This window comes from Pundamilia nyererei, unplaced genomic scaffold (genome assembly GCF_000239375.1).
Source record: "Pundamilia nyererei isolate P.nyererei 1_Seehausen unplaced genomic scaffold, PunNye1.0 scaffold00121, whole genome shotgun sequence".
Taxonomy (NCBI): Eukaryota; Metazoa; Chordata; class Actinopteri; order Cichliformes; family Cichlidae; genus Pundamilia; species Pundamilia nyererei.
The window spans coordinates 135,892-153,773 of record NW_005187522.1 but is presented as its reverse complement, the minus strand read 5'-3'; the positions used below and the strand labels follow the sequence as shown (position 1 = coordinate 153,773).

General features: G+C 37.3%; 2 protein-coding genes across 3 annotated transcripts in view; both read right to left on the bottom strand.

Annotated features, from left to right (window-relative positions):
* Nucleotides 1–1,491, bottom strand: part of LOC102206499 (macrophage mannose receptor 1-like) — a 16,901-nt gene extending 15,410 nt beyond the window's left edge. Inside the window, exons 1-3 of one of the 2 annotated variants that reach the window (XM_013913247.1) lie at nt 1,342–1,491; nt 763–1,119; nt 430–600 (exon numbers count right to left, since the gene is read on the bottom strand). In XM_013913247.1, the coding sequence (XP_013768701.1) occupies nt 430–600; nt 763–1,119; nt 1,342–1,405 (592 nt within the window). In that variant the 5' untranslated portion in view covers nt 1,406–1,491. The remainder of the gene's footprint in view (nt 1–429; nt 601–762; nt 1,120–1,341) is intronic. The other variant, XM_005742484.1, reaches the window with a different exon arrangement.
* Nucleotides 1,492–3,866: 2,375 nt separating this feature from the next.
* The window catches only part of LOC102208356 (macrophage mannose receptor 1-like), a 32,062-nt gene continuing 18,046 nt past the window's right edge, over nt 3,867–17,882 (bottom strand). Inside the window, exons 2-26 of the mRNA XM_005742592.1 lie at nt 17,693–17,875; nt 16,517–16,671; nt 15,758–15,871; nt 15,012–15,127; nt 13,326–13,474; nt 13,037–13,236; nt 12,721–12,857; nt 12,393–12,465; nt 12,083–12,236; nt 11,898–11,936; nt 11,179–11,342; nt 11,002–11,063; nt 10,424–10,524; nt 10,054–10,199; nt 9,842–9,947; nt 8,624–8,748; nt 8,039–8,062; nt 7,614–7,716; nt 7,118–7,350; nt 5,854–6,019; nt 5,586–5,753; nt 5,388–5,507; nt 5,123–5,293; nt 4,802–4,831; nt 3,867–4,707 (exon numbers count right to left, since the gene is read on the bottom strand). Coding sequence (XP_005742649.1) covers nt 4,457–4,707; nt 4,802–4,831; nt 5,123–5,293; nt 5,388–5,507; nt 5,586–5,753; nt 5,854–6,019; nt 7,118–7,350; nt 7,614–7,716; nt 8,039–8,062; nt 8,624–8,748; nt 9,842–9,947; nt 10,054–10,199; nt 10,424–10,524; nt 11,002–11,063; nt 11,179–11,342; nt 11,898–11,936; nt 12,083–12,236; nt 12,393–12,465; nt 12,721–12,857; nt 13,037–13,236; nt 13,326–13,474; nt 15,012–15,127; nt 15,758–15,871; nt 16,517–16,671; nt 17,693–17,875 — 3,290 coding nt within the window. The 3' untranslated portion in view covers nt 3,867–4,456. The remainder of the gene's footprint in view (nt 4,708–4,801; nt 4,832–5,122; nt 5,294–5,387; nt 5,508–5,585; nt 5,754–5,853; nt 6,020–7,117; nt 7,351–7,613; nt 7,717–8,038; nt 8,063–8,623; nt 8,749–9,841; nt 9,948–10,053; nt 10,200–10,423; nt 10,525–11,001; nt 11,064–11,178; nt 11,343–11,897; nt 11,937–12,082; nt 12,237–12,392; nt 12,466–12,720; nt 12,858–13,036; nt 13,237–13,325; nt 13,475–15,011; nt 15,128–15,757; nt 15,872–16,516; nt 16,672–17,692; nt 17,876–17,882) is intronic.

Here is a 17,882-nt window from a genome sequence, read left to right as displayed (position 1 = left end):
GACGACAGCTTTTCTGTCATTTAATTGTTTTTCTGTAATTTAACTACTTTGTTGTAGTATGAATAGAAATAGTGATTGAGTCATGATCAAGGAAAACTGGGAATATAAGAAAAGCAGCAGAACTTATCAAAATACAGTTAAAAGTTTAAAGTCTATGCACTTCTTCATATTTTCCAGAGTCTTCCAGTGGGTTGTTTTGGAGTCTTTCCCAGGCCAATTCTGGCCCCGGTCTTCAACAACACTGGTGCAATAGTAAAGGTAATACTTTACTTCTCTAACTTAATGTTGATTTTTTTGCCTCTGTTCAGCTATGGGAGTTGACTTAAGTTAAAAGTATATAATAAATCAGTTAATCCTTGTAAGAGCTCTGAAAAATAATTGTAGGTCCTAATGGTTCAATTATTTCCTTCAATTGGTTTCATTACTCACACATAGTTGGGCAGTACCCCCAGCGTTCGCTTTGATAGTTTGTTTCAACTGCACACCAAAGACGCTTTTCCGAGGAGTCAAATTTAGTACAGTCTGAATACCACTGAGTTTTGTATAGAAAGGGAAACATACACGGCCTTCCCGCTGCATTTCCACCGATGGTAAAAAGCTCTAAAAGGTCAAATAAACAAACGAACAAAACAAAGACTGTAAAACACATTTATCACAAACAGCTTTAAGACATGAAGCTAGGTAGAAACCTGTGCATCCATTTAATACAACCCTCTTATCTAAGAAAAATTGCATTATACTCTTTTTCACATGGCACAATACCTCTATAAGTTCTTGTGCAGGCACCACTGGATGTTCCAGAAATTGTGAGGTGGTTATTTGGTCCTGTTGTCCTGGAGAGAATGGCTGTGTTATCTGCAGTGAGCTCAATGTAAAGCTCCTGGCCTTTGAGAGCGAGCACTGTTTCGTTCTTGCATTCCCACTTTTGGAGCTCACTGGCTTCATCGCAATCGTAGAGGTTTACTTCACTGCCCACATTTTTTCCCTGGACACCCAGGCACTTGTTCCTCTGCAGAACCAGTAGTCGATCACCAGTTGTCCAGCGAATGTCATTGCAGTGGTTATTTGTTTTTATCAAACAAAAACCAGTGCCCCTGTTAGTTAGCTGAAATGGTGAGTCTGTTGAAAAATAATTGATATAAATTCACTTCATTTCCATGACTGGGATTGCTTTTGGTGCCTCATTGACTCTGAATCATTTCACTCTTCTTGCTGACAAGAAGAGCCAAATGATATGCTGACATAAATTTACAGGATAAACATGCTCGTTTTAAAAACACAGAGCAGAGGAAATCAATAAAATCTGACAAAAGATTAAAATTAAAAGTTGGATTACTGTACCATCTGAAGCCAAACAATAAAATGTTTGGATGAGGATCACAAAGATTTTACAAGTTATCCTCATTGTTAGTATTCCTGCAATTTGTATTAGAAAACTTTATACATGCATTTCTTGCAAAGTGTTTAAGGCTTGTGTGAATGACTGTTGACCACCAGTCCTAAGAGTATTATTTGTTCTGTCTCAGAGGAACAAGGAGGGCCTTGTCAACTTCCAGTATTACACAAATTACTACGTGATTGAAACTGAGTAATAAACAAATCAGTGTGTGAAACAGGAAGTGCTAGAATTACAGTTACAATTATGTTGCAACAACCACACTGAGGAAGTTATGATATCCTTCTGTGAATGCTTGAAAGAACTCAGTGGACTTTCCATGGATGCACTGGTTCTGTTAAACTGATGCACCGGTTTTTATCATTTATCCTGTTTAGTCTTTGCCCCCTACCTATATGATGGATGTACATGTGCTTTTCTTATACACTTTACATTAACAGTTTTGATACGTGCAATACAATTAAAGCTTTATTATTATTAAAACTCAACATTGAGTATAGCTGATAAATCAGTGTTACGTTGAGGAGAAAACACACAATGTAAGCCTTGGCTTGCAAAGAGAGTAGAGGAATTGTCTGCATGGCTGGAGAGTGGTTTTATTAAGGTAATAGATTATTGTTTCTTTTGAAATGGTAATTTAAGCACACATATCTGATGACAGCCAATTACAGTCTAAGGAGCTTGGAAAGAAAAGCGTCTGGACTTCTTTGAGTTGCTTGAAGACGTTTCGCCTCTCATCCGAGAAGCTTCTTCAGTTCTAAGGGTCAAATGGTGGAGAGTCCCACTTCCACTGTGAGCAACCATCTTTGAACAGAGGCGGTGGTTTACGACACCATCTGTCTGCCATCTATAATCCAGTTTTGAGATCCCTTCCCAGACGCCTTAACGCCCACTCAAATCCTGGGCCATCTGACCTCAGGAAATCACATGATAGGGTGGGTTCCGGTTTTCACAATGAGCTCACCCGAAACCCTCGCTGATTGGGACCCACACCTGCTTTCACACCTTGGCTCATGTGATTAGGTAGAGGATCATCAGGGGGTCCTTTGTCCCTCTTTTGGGGGGAAACTCCCACTGGGTTTAAATCTGGGACTCTCCACCATTTGACCTTAGAACTGAAGAAGCTTCTTGGATGAGAGGTGAAATGTCTTCAAGCAACTCAAAGAAGTCCAGACGCTTTTCTTTCCAAGCTCCTTAGACTACGATGACCTGGATGACTAAGAACCTTCACAGACACAGCCAATTACAGTTATTTATCTTCTACAGCATAGTGGCTAATTAAAAATTGAAACACTGTTTAGAGGCCCTAGTTAAGAGGAAGTGGGTAGTGGAACTCTGAGAAATGAACCCTAACGAAGAGGAAGAAATCCAAAAATTTAGCAACTGAGACGTCAAATTATAAACTGCTTAGTAGACAAAATAGCTGGGTAAGAGTGACAGTAAGAGAAATTTGCAGGTTTCAGCATCAAAACATTAATTGTGCCGTCATGTGAATATTATTGCCTGTTTTTTCAAACTGAATAGGTCTTACTTGCTTGTTTTATTAAGCATGAATCATGATGATATGAATACAACTTGTGTCAACTTATTGTCATGAATCACAGACAAAGAAGGTAGACAGGTTAAACAGAACAAAACTTTAATTCAGCAGGTTGAGCAAGTCCACAGCAAACAACAAAGCTACAAAAGCATACAAAAATCCCAAATGTTACAATGTTAGAATTTACAAGTTGATGCAGAAACTCAGAAAAATGCTCAATACCATTTTTGACAGCTATAGCCACTACTGTGGGACAGACTGTTAATCTGCCCAGGTTGTACCTTGCCTCTAGACCACCCCCAACCCTAAACTGGATAAGCAAGTGCAAATGGTTAAATGGATAGCCACTAACTGACATTTTGACTTTTTTTTTGCAATTTTCTGTAGGAAAATTTACATTTTTATGTGTTATGATGGCCTGTCTCTCTTCCATTGTTTATTGCCTTTTTCTTGCCATTTTCTTTAGCAACACACTACTTTCTGCAGTACAATACTGTTCAACGGATGCTCAGTTGGTAGGTACCACAGTGTATTGCAACACTGAGACAGAAAGGGTTGTAAGTAATGCAGAAAAGTTGGAACACCTGTAGGAATTAGTAGTAGCTTTCAAGGCTGGGTCAACCTCCATTGCTGCAGAACAGCTTTAAATTGTTGACTCATTTTGTCTTCGTTGAAAAAAGCCTGTTTGTATAATTCTGAAATGTTTATTATTTTTCAGTTTTGGTTAACCTTACATTTTTTCTAACCTCTGGCAGTTCATTACTTGCCTTTGTACCATTTCAAGCTATATATTGGACTTGAACAAATTTAATTGCAATAAAGAACTTGAAAAATTGGGGTATTCTAAAACTTTTGGCCGGTAGTGTATATAGTCTGAATATTTCAGAACTGGTGATCTACTGGAATTTTCCACACAACCATCTCTAGGATTTATAGAGAATGGTCTGAAAAAGAGAAAATATCCAGTGAGCTGCAGTTCTGTGGATGATAATGCCTCATTGATGTATGAGGTCAGTGGAGAATGATGATGCTACTACAACTTGACAGGAAGGCAAGAGTAACTCAAATAATTTCTGAATGTATAACATGTAAAGCCTTGAAGCAGATGGACTACAGCAGCCTGTCAGCTTGCACAATAGAAGAAAAATGTTGCCTGGTCTGGTGAGTCTGAGCTCTTGTTGTGAAATTTGGATGGTATGGTTAGAATCTGATTTCAGCAACATGAAACCATGGATCCTTCCTGATTTGTCTTGATATTTCAGGTTGCTGCATGCATATATGATTGTTGACTAGGACATGCATTAAACTCCATTTACCCTACCTTTTATCCTAACCATAACTGAAATAACAAAAGCCAGCATTTATGTAACCTACATTCACAGAATATGATAATATGAGATGATTCTCACCTTTTATTTTCCAGTAAGCCATTATTTGCTACTTGCTGCCACCTCAGCTCAAATTTTTATAACATACTAGGAAATCATATGGGCCATGCAAATGAGCCCAAAATATTTAAATTACATACTGATTAAATCTCCAGTGTTCTCTTCTGCTGCATTCTCTACTAGTATACTGGTGTCAGCTTGCTCAGGCTGTGACACCCTACTACTGAAGAAGAGCGGGTTATCGAAGGTGTTAGGGGCGGGTAACTGATGACCAAATTTCTTAAAGATGAAGACAGCAGTGACTGCCACCACTGCAATCCCAGTAATGACTAACACAACTGCAGTGGTTATATAGACACGCTGATGATGAGGTAATCCAGTTTCTGTACAGAGTGAAAAAGTAGATGGTAATCAGCTAAAAAAAAACATTTGTAACAATTTTACATAAAATAAATAGATAAAAGAGGTGTTACTTACGGGCTGGTGGTGATGGCGTTGGTAGTAATACTGCAAAAGAAAAAGAAGAACAATTAAGATACTTTATAAAAAAAAAGTAGCTCTACTTCATTTCAAAGTAAAAAATAAATTGTTCAAGATTCTTGTGGAGTAAACAGGCATTTATAAATGGATCTAATTTTGACTGTGCACTCAAGATTCTGACCCACAAGAGGTATTTCTTTCAGCTTTTGGATTCATATGACTGTGTTATGTATGCAGTCAAAGTCTTACAACTGATTTGAATCAGCATTATAAAAAGGAAAAAAAGAAAAACACTGCAATAAATAAAGATTACTTTACCTTTTGGTGTCTTGCAGATGTAAGGTCTATAATCCCATATTTCGATATCCTTCCATGTCCCATCTGATGTACTAATCTCTCCTGTGCGCGATCCAAAGCTCATATTAAAAGGTTGACCTTCAGCCCAGTTAGTGTAACCCATGGCTGTTCTGTCCACCCAGAGCCATTCCTCTGCAGGCAAATAGACAAAAAAAAGAGATGTAAAAATGTAATTTTTTTTCCCAAAATAATATTTTTAAAGAACATAGCAAAAATAATAAATCACCTTTGTGTTGTTTTTTAAACAGGCCAATCCAGAAAGATGTGAAGCCATCTTGAAAAGTTCTCAGGTTAATTTCTAGAAATTTTTGCTCAGAGGAATCTTCAATGCTGGCAAGCATTCCACCTTAACAAAACAAATCAGTTGTTAATGAAAACTACAGCAATTTATTGCATAAACGTGTCTTTCACATAGGTTGCCTACCATGTGCTACACAGGTGGTGGATGCTTCTCTCCAGTGTGTTTGCTCTGTAATAAAAATATAACAATAACCCCTGAATGGTACCCAGATATAGTTCTTGTTTTCTATTGTTGCCTCTGGGTCTTGAGGGCAAACTCCTGGAAAAATGGTTGACTCTGTTGGCAGCACATCTGTGAATGAGGTAATGTCAATGGGATCAATTAATTACATTCTTTTAAAACTGTGTTGTCAAAACAGTATCTTTCAAACTGTGTGTGTGTTTGGTCGTACCTGTAGACTTCATGCAAACACTCATTAGTGTCTCATTACAGTGAGCGGTTTTCCATTTTCCATCCACATCCATGTATACACAGCTTCTGTCCTTTCTTGGTTCATTTGTACCCCATCGACTGAATATTAAATGCCATCCATCAACATATCTGAAAGAACCATTGATCTGAAAGCAAAGATTAATGAGACAGCAGTTACCGATATTTTCTGGCTTTCAGGAATATCTGCCTTAGTAAGCTTAACGGCATGGAGGGTAAAACAGTCAATAAAAAGAGATTTCTTTCTGTTAAAACAGTTGAATTAAACTAGCATGGTGATCTATACTGCTTAAAAAAAAATCCTACAGAGGTTGCATAGGTAGTCCAGCTCCTTCAGGATGGCACATCAATATGTGCCATTTCCAGAAGGTTTGCTGTGTCTCCCAGCTCAGTCTCAAGAGCACGGAGGAGAATCCAAAGAGACATGCAGTTACTCTAAGAGGTGCTGTTGCTCAACATGCCTTCCTCTCACAGAGAATCTCCCTGCTGGAGCAGGGATGCTGCACTGCCACACTGCTTATTTAATGAATGCCGAATTTAAGAGTGTTCTTGAGTTTGTTGGTGTTATGTGCAACTGCTTCTTTACATCACATTTATTGGTACCTTCCTTAAATGTAGTCAAGTTAGCCAGTGCTTTATAACAGTCAGCCATTTCCAACCATGATTGAGAGTACAGAATGTAAACACACAGTAACTTCAAATGTGTTTGTCTAATGCTGGAAGATTTATTGTCAAAATGGGTGGCTAGATTTAGCTGACATTAGGTAACAGGTTAATACTGGTCACTATTACTTTAACGGACTATTATTGCGGCCAAAAAACTGAAAACCATCCCATTTGTGTGGTGCATTTCTAGCTAGAACGGAATCACAACATCAGCTAGCTCTAGACTTTTAATAAGAAATGTCAGCTGAGGCTGGCTCCATCCTCCAACATCCTTATATTGGATAATAAGAAGAGGATGGATCACAATCTCAGTTCAAATTTATCATGCAAAAATTGTGCTGGATAAATAACTGAATGAGTGGATAAATAACTGGACCAGTATATTTATCCATCAATGACAATTTCATTCTCATAATCACAGATTATTTAGTTAGATAAAATCTTTGTTGGAACAATTTATTGTACCCATAGGTAAGTTTTAGAATTTTTACCAGAGTCAGTTTCAAACTGGTTGACCTATTATTGAGCTATGTACTTTTTATAGGTTTTTATAAGTTTACCTGCACTTTGTGTAATCCAAACCAAAGAGGAGCCTTGAGATTCAGCGCCATGAGCTCAACATAAGCTTGCATCCACTCATTCCTCAGGCTAGCTAGGAGGGCATCGTCATTTTTACAGTACTCTGCAGCTTTATCCCAATTCATTTGTTGAGGAACAACCTTAATGGAGTCATTGAGTATTTTGATGTAGTTAGTAGAAATTGTTGGTTCTGGAGAATCTGGGTGAGATGTGTCTGTTGAGGATTAGAATAGAAACAATTTTATTTATTGACTTTTTTTTACATAACAAACCTCTCTACGGTACTCTTAAAACTATTACAGCTTTTGTCAATGTGGAATCATACTCTTGATCATAGATTTTATATATCACTTATAGATATAGATATTAATTATAGGACTAAAAAAGTCAAAACATATTTTTAGTTGTTTTAGAGAGTCTGATGGAGCTGCAGCTGAAGTTGGGTGGCAACAGGCCTGGGGTTAGAAATGGACTCACCAAGATTTCGATGACAGATAAATCCATTGGTGTCATTGCATGACTTTTGAATCCATTTCCCAATACCAACCAAAGGCTTGGTATTGATCACAAAACAGTTTTTCTGTGGAAACAGAGTTGGGTCAACAGAATGATGCTATGTGGTGACACAGGGAATTTACATATACTTCCACATACAATATACTGTATTATTGGTTACTGTCTAATCATCAGAGCAGATTATATTAGGAAAGTTTTCTTTCTTATTTTATTTAAACATGCAAACATTTGAGTGCCCTTGCATAATATATAGCTATATAAATAACAGATAAATAATTAAATAGTAGTTCTGTCACTGTAGAACTTGTAAAATACAACAAGAACTGTAAACTGTCATGCCATAAAGTGTCACTGCACTTTACAAATAAGTTTTAAAAGCTACTTACCGTTTGATCGTACCAATACCAACGCTGCAATGTAAACACAGAGATTTTAAATATTTATACAAGAATATACAGTTATAGATTATTTCTAAGTATCTGACCCTTCACAATAGGTAATTATATTCTGTATCTACATGGTGCAAGTACACTGCTCAAAGTTAAAGAAACACTTTTTAAACAAAGTATAGCATCGAGTCAGTGTAAGTTCTGGGATACTGATCATTTAATAAGCAGAGAAGGCTGTTAATTGGTTTCAGCTGATTTGCTGTTAATAACATTATCAACAGGTGCACTAGTGAGGCAACAGTGAGACACCCTCCAAAACGGGAATGGTTTACCCTCACATTTTTTTCCCTGCTCATCTTTCTCTTTGTTTTTTCACTAGTTTTGTCATTGACTAGAGTTAGTGTCACTACTGGTAGCATGAGGCCATACCTGGACCCTACAGAGGTTGCACATATAGTTATGGTTGTTCACTTTTAATGAGTATAATGTTTTCTCAGAAAGAGAAACACAATAATTTATTATTATAATTCATTCATTTAATTATTCATTACTTAATGTATATATTTAGATTATCCCACGTACATTATTACCCAAATTGGTATATGACTTTGGTTGTCCATCAGTCCAGTAAGTTTTCCACTGTGACCGAAATAAACCAATCCACAAGTCTGTAGTAGGTGCATCAACCATTTGAGACAGTAGAAACACTGAAAATGTAGACAAAGATTTATGGTTGAGATACAGTGGCTTGCAAAAGTATTCGGCCCCCTTGAACTTTTCCACATTTTGTCACATTACAGCCACAAACATGAATCAATTTTATGGGAATTCCATGTGAAAGACCAATACAGAGTGGTGTACACGTGAGAAGTGGAATGAAAATCATACATGATTCCAAACATTTTTTACAAATAAATAACTGCAAAGTGGGGTGTGTGTAATTATTCAGCCCCCTTTGGTCTGAGTGCAGTCAGTTGCCCATAGACATTGCCTGATGAGTGTTAATGACTAAATAGAGTGCACCTGTGTGTAATCTAATGTCAGTACAAATACAGCTGCTCTGTGACGGCCTCAGAGGTTGTCTAAGAGAATATTGGGAGCAACAACACCATGAAATCCAAAGGACACACCAGACAGGTCAGGGATAAAGTTATTGAGAAATTTAAAGCAGGCTTAGGCTACAAAAATATTTCCCAAGCCTTGAACATCCCACAGAGCACTGTTCAAGCGATCACTCAGAAATGGAAGGAGTATGGCACAACTGTAAACCTACCAAGACAAGGCCGTCCACCTAAACTCACAGGCCGAACAAGGCGAGCCCTGATCAGAAATGCAGCCAAGAGGCCCATGGTGACTCTGGACGAGCCGCAGAGATCTACAGCTCAGGTGGGGGAATCTGTCCATAGGACAGCTATTAGTCGTGCACTGCACAAAGTTGGCCTTTATGGAAGAGTGGCAAGAAGAAAGCCATTGTTAACAGAAAACCATAAGAAGTCCCGTTTGCAGTTTGCCACAAGCTATGTGGGGGACACAGCAAACATGTGGAAGAAGGTGCTCTGGTCAGATGAGACCAAAATGGAACTTTTCAATAAAATTGATTCATGTTTGTATTTTCTTGCTAAAGTGCACCGTGGTATCAGTTCTAACTTGTAGGTATGCCAGAACTGCACAACAACAGAAATTCAGTGGTAATTTTAGCTACTAAGAACAGATATCTGCAATGACAGTAAATGGACCACATAAGAGGAGAAGTTCACAAGATCTAAATACATATTTGAGTAAAATGAAAATGAAACAAACCTTCCACCTGTCTTGAAGTAATAGATGCCAATTGTCCACCTTTTTGTTTGCATTTTTCCCTTGCATCTTGCCACGTTAAATTCTGATTCTTAAAAATTATGTAACACTAAAATTGAAACATGAAAAAGATCAATATAGTGTTCCAAGCACTGAGAACATATCCCTTCAACAGTAAATAACAGAAAAATTAAAAGACATGAAAGATATCTGACCTTAGAGTTAAATTTTTTCCAAGGGGGTGGACATCCACCTTTTGGGGACACTGTAGGCACTGCAGCAGTGGTGTTTGTGGGTGTTGAGCTGCTGCGCTTACAAAAGGACATATACTCTAGTCCACAGTTGGAGTCATGCCAGAATCCTGCAGGCCATTTGAGTATAGTAAATTAATCATATAATCAACTCGAATGATAGATTTTAAAAAATCAAATCAACTCTATCTTTAATCAGTTTTGATATCACACAAGCCAGCTATCAGTTCTTGTAGTTTATGTAGTAAGCAGAATCATGATCAGAATACATAGTTGTAGAGATGCTCTAAAAACTCTCTATGGGCTCTTCTTGTTATTATTTCGGTACACTCACCATTATGATGTGTCATGACAGCACAGTTTTCATCAAAGTTCTTGAATTCAGGTTGATTTTCATCCCACCTTTGAAACACCATTTGAGAACCATCCATCCACCTTAATGTAAAAAGACACATGGTTTAAATATGTCTGTAAAAACTTATATTACCAACACAGTCACATACTGGTTTAAGTAAAAGTACTCTTTGCCTTCTTCCTTTTAGTCACAGTTTTTTGGTTTTAGTTATAGTACCTGAATTAAGTTAGTAAGAAAGATAGCAAACTGGAATAGTAACTGATACATTTTACAAATATTAATTAAAAGTAAGTTAAAGATCACAAACAGAAATGTAAATTAACCACAATTTACAGTTAATATGTATTTAGGTAGTTAATAGGTAATTTTGTCTCTGTATACTAGCCATCAGATTTTATATCAAACAATCAAGATATGATTAAATGAAATTAAAACTGGTATACTCGTACATCTGGCATGCTGCCTTGCACTAAGTACTCTCTATTTTTTAACATGGTGTCACATAAATTTAAGTTTATTTTGTTGCATTTAAATTTTTTAAATCAATTCATACTCACTGAAATGTTCCATCAAGATCTACAGACAGGCCAATCCAAGAATTCTGATAACCTGTTGAAATCTGCACAAAAAGCATGGATGCATAGTAAAACTGTCTGTGTGGAAGTTTCAGTTTGTTCAGTTACACCTTAATTACCCATTGCCTTGGTAAATCTTTTACAAATGCCATTGCCTACCTGTTTCCATAAAAATATCCTTTCTGCTTCACTGTTGATAGATACCAGGTCACCATGCCTCTGTCTGCAGAACGTACGAGCGTCCTCCATGGCCATCGCCTTTTCATTAATGTAATACTGAGCCCCATTCCATTCTAGCCACCCATCAGAGGTCGTGTTATACTCTGAGAATAGATAAGAAATGTGCATGTGTGTGGTTCTCTGGTTGAATTTAGGAAACTAGTACTATGTTAGGAAAAAACCCCACTGTAAATATAGCTGATGAGCAGATTTTAAAGTGAACAATTTTTTAAGTAAATAAATCTGTGTGTTTTTGATCTTATGCTCACACTAAGTTCACTTTCTTCACTGTACGTTTTATACTCATACTGTATCAATCAGGTAAACAGATGTTTTGTTTTTTTGTTTTTTTAACCAATATCTCATTATCTTACGAGACTTCAGAAGAGCAACTTTAGGTTCCTATTTATATTTTGGATTTGTTGTTGGGTTACATTAAAAAATGTATTATATGAGTTATCATATATAATTCTACATGGCATTCTACAAGAAAAACAAAATTAATAATACTGTTTGGCCACAGATATTCGCCATGCAGTAAATCAGCATCCATTAGTTTCGTGTCAGCATAGTATGCCTCATGGCCTGGTAATCATAATAGAAAGTCAAAAGTCATGTAAAGATGCTGACCGCCAATGTGGTCAAATTCCTCAACATACCAGGGGTGACAGGGTCTGGAGCCGGCTTTGGGGTGACTCCTGTAAAGGTATAAAAACAAAATAGTGTTGAATTACTAGTGACCACCTCCAGCTTGACATTGTGAGAATACATGAGGCCGACAACAATAAATGTCTAGTTCAAAAATATGTTGCAAAGGAATTTTAGAACTGTGACCATGCTTTACCTGCGTGGATCTGACAAATCCAGTTATTGTACTTCTCACAGGGCACATCACTCCAAAGCAAAATGTTATCCCAATACACGCGTTCTACTTCAACACACAATTCAGCGTTATTTTTATTGTTTGGTTCTCCATCTTTCCAGTCTTGGAAGTTTACCTTTGTACAAAAACAAGATAATTATTAATAGTAGTAGTATTTGTATCAGTTGTAATAGTAGCTGTAACATTATTAATGTTAATAATCATCATCTTGATCGTTATCATCATTTAGGCTACATAAACCATTGTAGAGAGTTAAAAACTGTAAACTCACCGGGGATCTATCACTCCATACATAACCTGTGTCTGGGTCAGGAGCACTAAGTCCAATCCAGTATTGATTAGGCCTATAATGGACAAATGTATGTTCCAAAGTTTAATACTTGATTTAGCACTCTCTGGAGGAATGGTGCACTAGTCTGCAAAAATATGACCATCATTGAACAATCATTGAGGATAAAATGGGGGTGGCTTCTACATCAGTAATTAATTACATTGTATATATAAAAAATACTGTATTTTTAATCTTTTGTAATGATAAAAATCTATACAAAACATTTTCATCTTATGTAGCTCTAACTGTAGACCAGAAAACACTATACCAATGATTGTAGATGTTATTGTATGTCCGTAGTAAATCAGCACCGCTGTGAATGCTGACTAGGTCTCCTCCAATGGCTCTGCAGTAATCTCTAGCCTCGTACCAGGTCTTTCTCTTTTCTGAAGCCTCTGGAAAGATCTTAAACAAAATATAAGAAACTGAATTGTGATCTGAAGCTTTGGTAATATTTGTACATTTAAAACTATATACTAAACTTGGGCAGCCATCTCTGTTTTTATGTCATCCCTATTATGAATAAGTTCAATAGAATTATATACACACACATAGGGAGAGAGAGAGAGAGAGACATGCTGCACCTTATAACAGATGCCTCTGGATTGCATCTTAATCCATCCATCTGTGCAGTTAGGTGTGGCAGTGGTTGGTGGAGCTGGGGTTAAAGCTGCCCCCTCTGCCAGGTGTTTACAGATGTATTTTTCCTTATTGGTACAGGGCAACACATCCCAAAGGCCAGCAGAATGCCCAGTTGCCATAGCAACACAACCCTGCACGTTACCTTGTGTTATAAAAGAAAATGTTAGCTGTCATTTGTGAAGACACCTGCCAACTATAGTTTACATGTAGATCATGAGATTGTTTCATTACCTGGCATATGAGTGTTCCAATGAGTATATCTCGCATAGGCATTGTTGGTCCACATAAAATATTCTCTGTTTTTCAGGTTTGAGAGACCTATCCAGAAGTGTTTCTCTGGCCTCAGCCCCACCAAGCTTACAAGGAAAGTATTATCCACCCTGGAAATATTTACACAAGTTAGATTACAGACTGCCTGCAACTTGATACATTGGTGTGAAAAAGTGATTATCCCCTTGATGATTTGCTTAATATTTTTCCCTCACTTAAATGTTGCAACTCATCAAACAAATTTTAATATTTGGCAAAGACAACACAAGTGAACATAAAATACAGTTTAACATGAAGGTGTTTATTATTAAGGAGAAAAAATCCATACCTACTGTGTGAAAAAGTGATTGCCCCCTATTAAGTAGTTGGGCCACCCTTAGCAGAAACAACTTGTCATGGCTTTGTGCAGGCAGGCAGGAAGAGAGGACCCAAAATGCAGCACTCACAGAGACAGAAGTAACTCAAAATACTCAGCTTTATTGCTGGGAAGAAACTGAACAAAAAACTAACTAAACTGTGAATACGGAACAAACTAAACAGGTGGGCAGGCTGGCAAACAGAACACAGAGTGAAAGTGAGGGTAGAACACGACAACTAGCAGGGAAGACGCAGACACTAAATACAAGAGGTGAACAGCGCTAAGAGGAAACAGCTGGGAGACACAGCTGATGCTGATTACACTGACGAGACAGGGAGAGCACAAAGCTGAACCCACAGACATAAGGCACAGACCTACAAAGTAAACAGGAAGTACACGACAGACAGAGAGATCCAGACGAGACACAGAATTTAACAGACGCAGACTCATGAGCAGACAAAATAACACCATGGACAGACAGAAGGAACACAGAGAAGAGGGAGCACAGAATAAACACTGGGAAACCAAATAACAAAACCTAAAAACAAGAACTCAGGAAGTACTACCACACTAGAAAGCTGAAATACTAGGACAGAAACCAAAACAAACAGTCATACTTCGTAAATTCAAAAGTAAAAGTACAAAACCAAAAACACTGGGTCACCGACCCAGGAACGTGACACAACTGCAATCAAGCTTTTGCGATAACTGGCAATGAGTGTTTCACAGCTCTGTAGAGGAATTTTCACCCACTTGCCTTTGCAGAATTGGTGTAATTCAGCCACATTGGAGGGTTTTCGAGCATGAACCATCTTTTTAACATCATCCCACAGCATCTGAATTGGATTTAGGTCATGACTCAAAAGTTTTAATTTGTTTTTCTTAAACCATTAAAAGGTGGACTTTTGGTGTGTTTTAGATCAGAAATGGATTAGATTAGAAATGGCTTTGAAACTTTTTCCTTTACCAGACTGACAGATGTTAGTGAACTTATTTCTCAGATGTTTCTTTAGATTGTGGTATGGTGTGTTGCTTTTTGAGATATTTTAGCCTGCTTCACTTTGTCAGACAGGTTCTATTTAAGTGATTTCTTTGTTCAACAGATCTGCCGGTAATCAGGCATGAGTGTGTTTAGTGAAACTGAACACAACTTTACAAAAAATGTGGTTAATCACAGTTAATTCGTGATTTAACAAGAGAAATCAGAAGGGGGAAAACACTTTTTACACCACTGTATATTACCCTTTTTTATGGTAAAAATTTTAGGAATCATAAAAACTTGTTTTTACCCAGTTGAAACGTCAGCTAAATAAGAGTTTGAGCTCTTGCAGTCATCATTGGCTTCATGAAACGTCTTTGTCTCAATCCCTACAAAGTAGCAGTAGGATCCATGTCTTTTCCAACCCTGCATCGCAGAGAAACAACAGTTGAGGAACTATTCAAGCCTGTCGTTAAATGCTGTCTTTGTGTACATATCTTTTTGTGATAGCAAGAAGAAAGACCCCACATGCAGAATCACTCTGCATCAGTGTGACTACTTCAAAGTCAAAGTAAACTTTATTTTCATCTCTGCTATATACAGAACAGTATATAGCGAGACGAGACGACTCCAGTTACATTCAGTGCAAAACACAAAAATAAATATAAGAAGAGTAAAAAATAAATATACACTTTAAGACTAGGGTAAAATTTTAAATGTACAATTTAAAGTTTGATAATACTTTGTATTATCCTGAGATAGCTTACTCCACTCACTCCACGTGCTAATTTAATCAAGAGAATCTGCCTGCTTTTTTTTCTTAATTGTTTTTCCTATAAACAACATCCAAATACAATTTATTTGATTAGGTATCATATCCCACGTGTATGCTGGTTTCCCAGCCATTTCTTGGACACAGGCACAAAAGTAGCTTTAGACATTGTGCCATTTGAAATATACAACAGCCTTTACAAAACAGAAACAGATAACAGAATGTGTGCATTCGACCAACCAGATGCAGACATTCTTTGGAAAATATATGAAAGGTTCACATACAGTTTTGCAGCCTGCGTTCAGCTCCACTTCATCTCCAGAGGGTTCAGAGTCACTTGTCTTCATGCAGATAAAGCCATGTTTCTCGTCACACACACGGTCAGCCCAGTTTCCATTCTGCAAGAATGAAAAGAACAAAATATATGTGGAAACTGAAATTAACAAGAGATAGACAGGCTACGGTGCATATCATAAAACAAAAGCCTCATACTCTTTGATATGACTGGGTTTTTATTTTTATTTTTTATTGTATTTCTTTTGTTTGTTTCAAAAATCATGTGAATGCGATAACTCAAAGAGGAAGTAACATAGGACTTTCAAATTCATACCATAGGTTCATCTACTAGCAGGCTGAGCAGTAGCAGGGCAGCTTCCAGAGAGTGCAAAATCATCTTTTTGCTGTGAAACTGATTTAAATTGCCTTCATAACAATCCTACAAGAAGTTCCTGCATAACGTTTCCTTTTTTATGTTTATGATGTTGAAACAATACATTTCTCACACTGTTAGAATATAGTGGAAATATGTGCTTATATACATATGTGCATAGAAGAGATTTAAAGACAGGTCCCAGACTAAACATGTGGCAAAGGTTTTGAAATTTATTTTGGCCAATATGTGTATACTGTATGTTGTGAAGTAAGGTGTGATACATAGCTGCATAGGTTTAGAGAGAGTGTTCTTTAACAGAACTGCATAGTTTTACAGAAAAACACTGGTGTGTCATAATCATCAATAATCACTCCCACACTGTGCACCTTACCTCCCCTCTGATAAGAACACAGTCTTCTTGTTCAGAGGTGACAGTTGGTTCCCGAGAGTCCCAGCTAGTGTAACTCACAGGAGAATGATCACTCCAGACAAACAGCCTCTCTCTCTTCCTGTCATTTAGTCCAATCCAGAGTTCATCAGTGGATGCTGCAGACAGAAAATAACATTAATTGTTGTATAATTTTCTTGATACATTCTGCTCATTTGCTACTTTTTAGTTGTTACTTTTACATCTAAATTTTAGACTGTTGCTAATTGTTGTCTGCCAGAATTGCTGGAAACTTTATCATATTTGAGATGTGCAGTGATACAGGGATCAGAAAACAACAGGAAGTGATTAAATGCTTATGAAGAGATAGACATAAAGACCTGCCAAATTATTAGTCGATTCCAAAAACTAACAACTGACAAATGGTCATTATTATAAAGAGGAAGTCTACCTGTTGGCTGAGAAATGACTATTACCTGTTGTCAGAGAACTGCATTTTCTTAAGAGTTGTACATTGAAACTACAGCAGTAGACCCCTTTCCTAGGAAAAGATTGCTCACATTCTTATGAAGTGTGTAGCTATAAGATGTTCATTAATATCTGGGTTTGGTGTGTCTTTAACTTTTGAGTGTGATGTTCAACCCAACTTAGACATTTGGAAAATTAAGGAGAGGCAACTTCTTATGACTTAAACACAAGCTGAAAACTTCCTGGAACTTTAGCAATAACTTATGTTGGTGTTGTTTCTGGATCAACATAATAATATTGGTCCAGGACTGAAATTGCAACTGACCAATCACATTGTTATGATGTCATAGCTTTTCAACTTGGAAAAGAAAAGGGAGTGGTTAGGATTAGAGTTGGGCATCAGTATGTGATCGTGGTTTGGGTAATGGGGTTAGGATTAGAGTTTGGTGTGCGATGTGATGGTGTTTCCACATCGCAACACTATGACATCACTGCAATGTGATTGATAACAAGCAACGTTAAACCTGGACAAACATTACTTTGGTTGATCCAGAAACATACCAACATAATCATATTAGATCGTGCCTCAAAAATATTTCATTTTAAAAGGGCAGACGTGTGGGGAAATTACTAACAAGATGGATATGAAGTCTTGTGTGAAGATTATGTTGAAGCAATGCAAATGGTGCTCAGAAGTTTTTATTGCCATACCATATCCAAGTTGAGAGATGATGAAGCTTTGGTCCTCCACATTACGAATGCTTACTAGGTCTCCTCCTTCTTTACCGCAAGCTTTCTGAGCATCAGACCATTTTTTTGTTTCATTACGATAAAGGTAAAAGCAGTGGCCATTGTAGGGGATCCAGGGTGCTGTACAAAATCCACTCTCGGGAGCTATGAA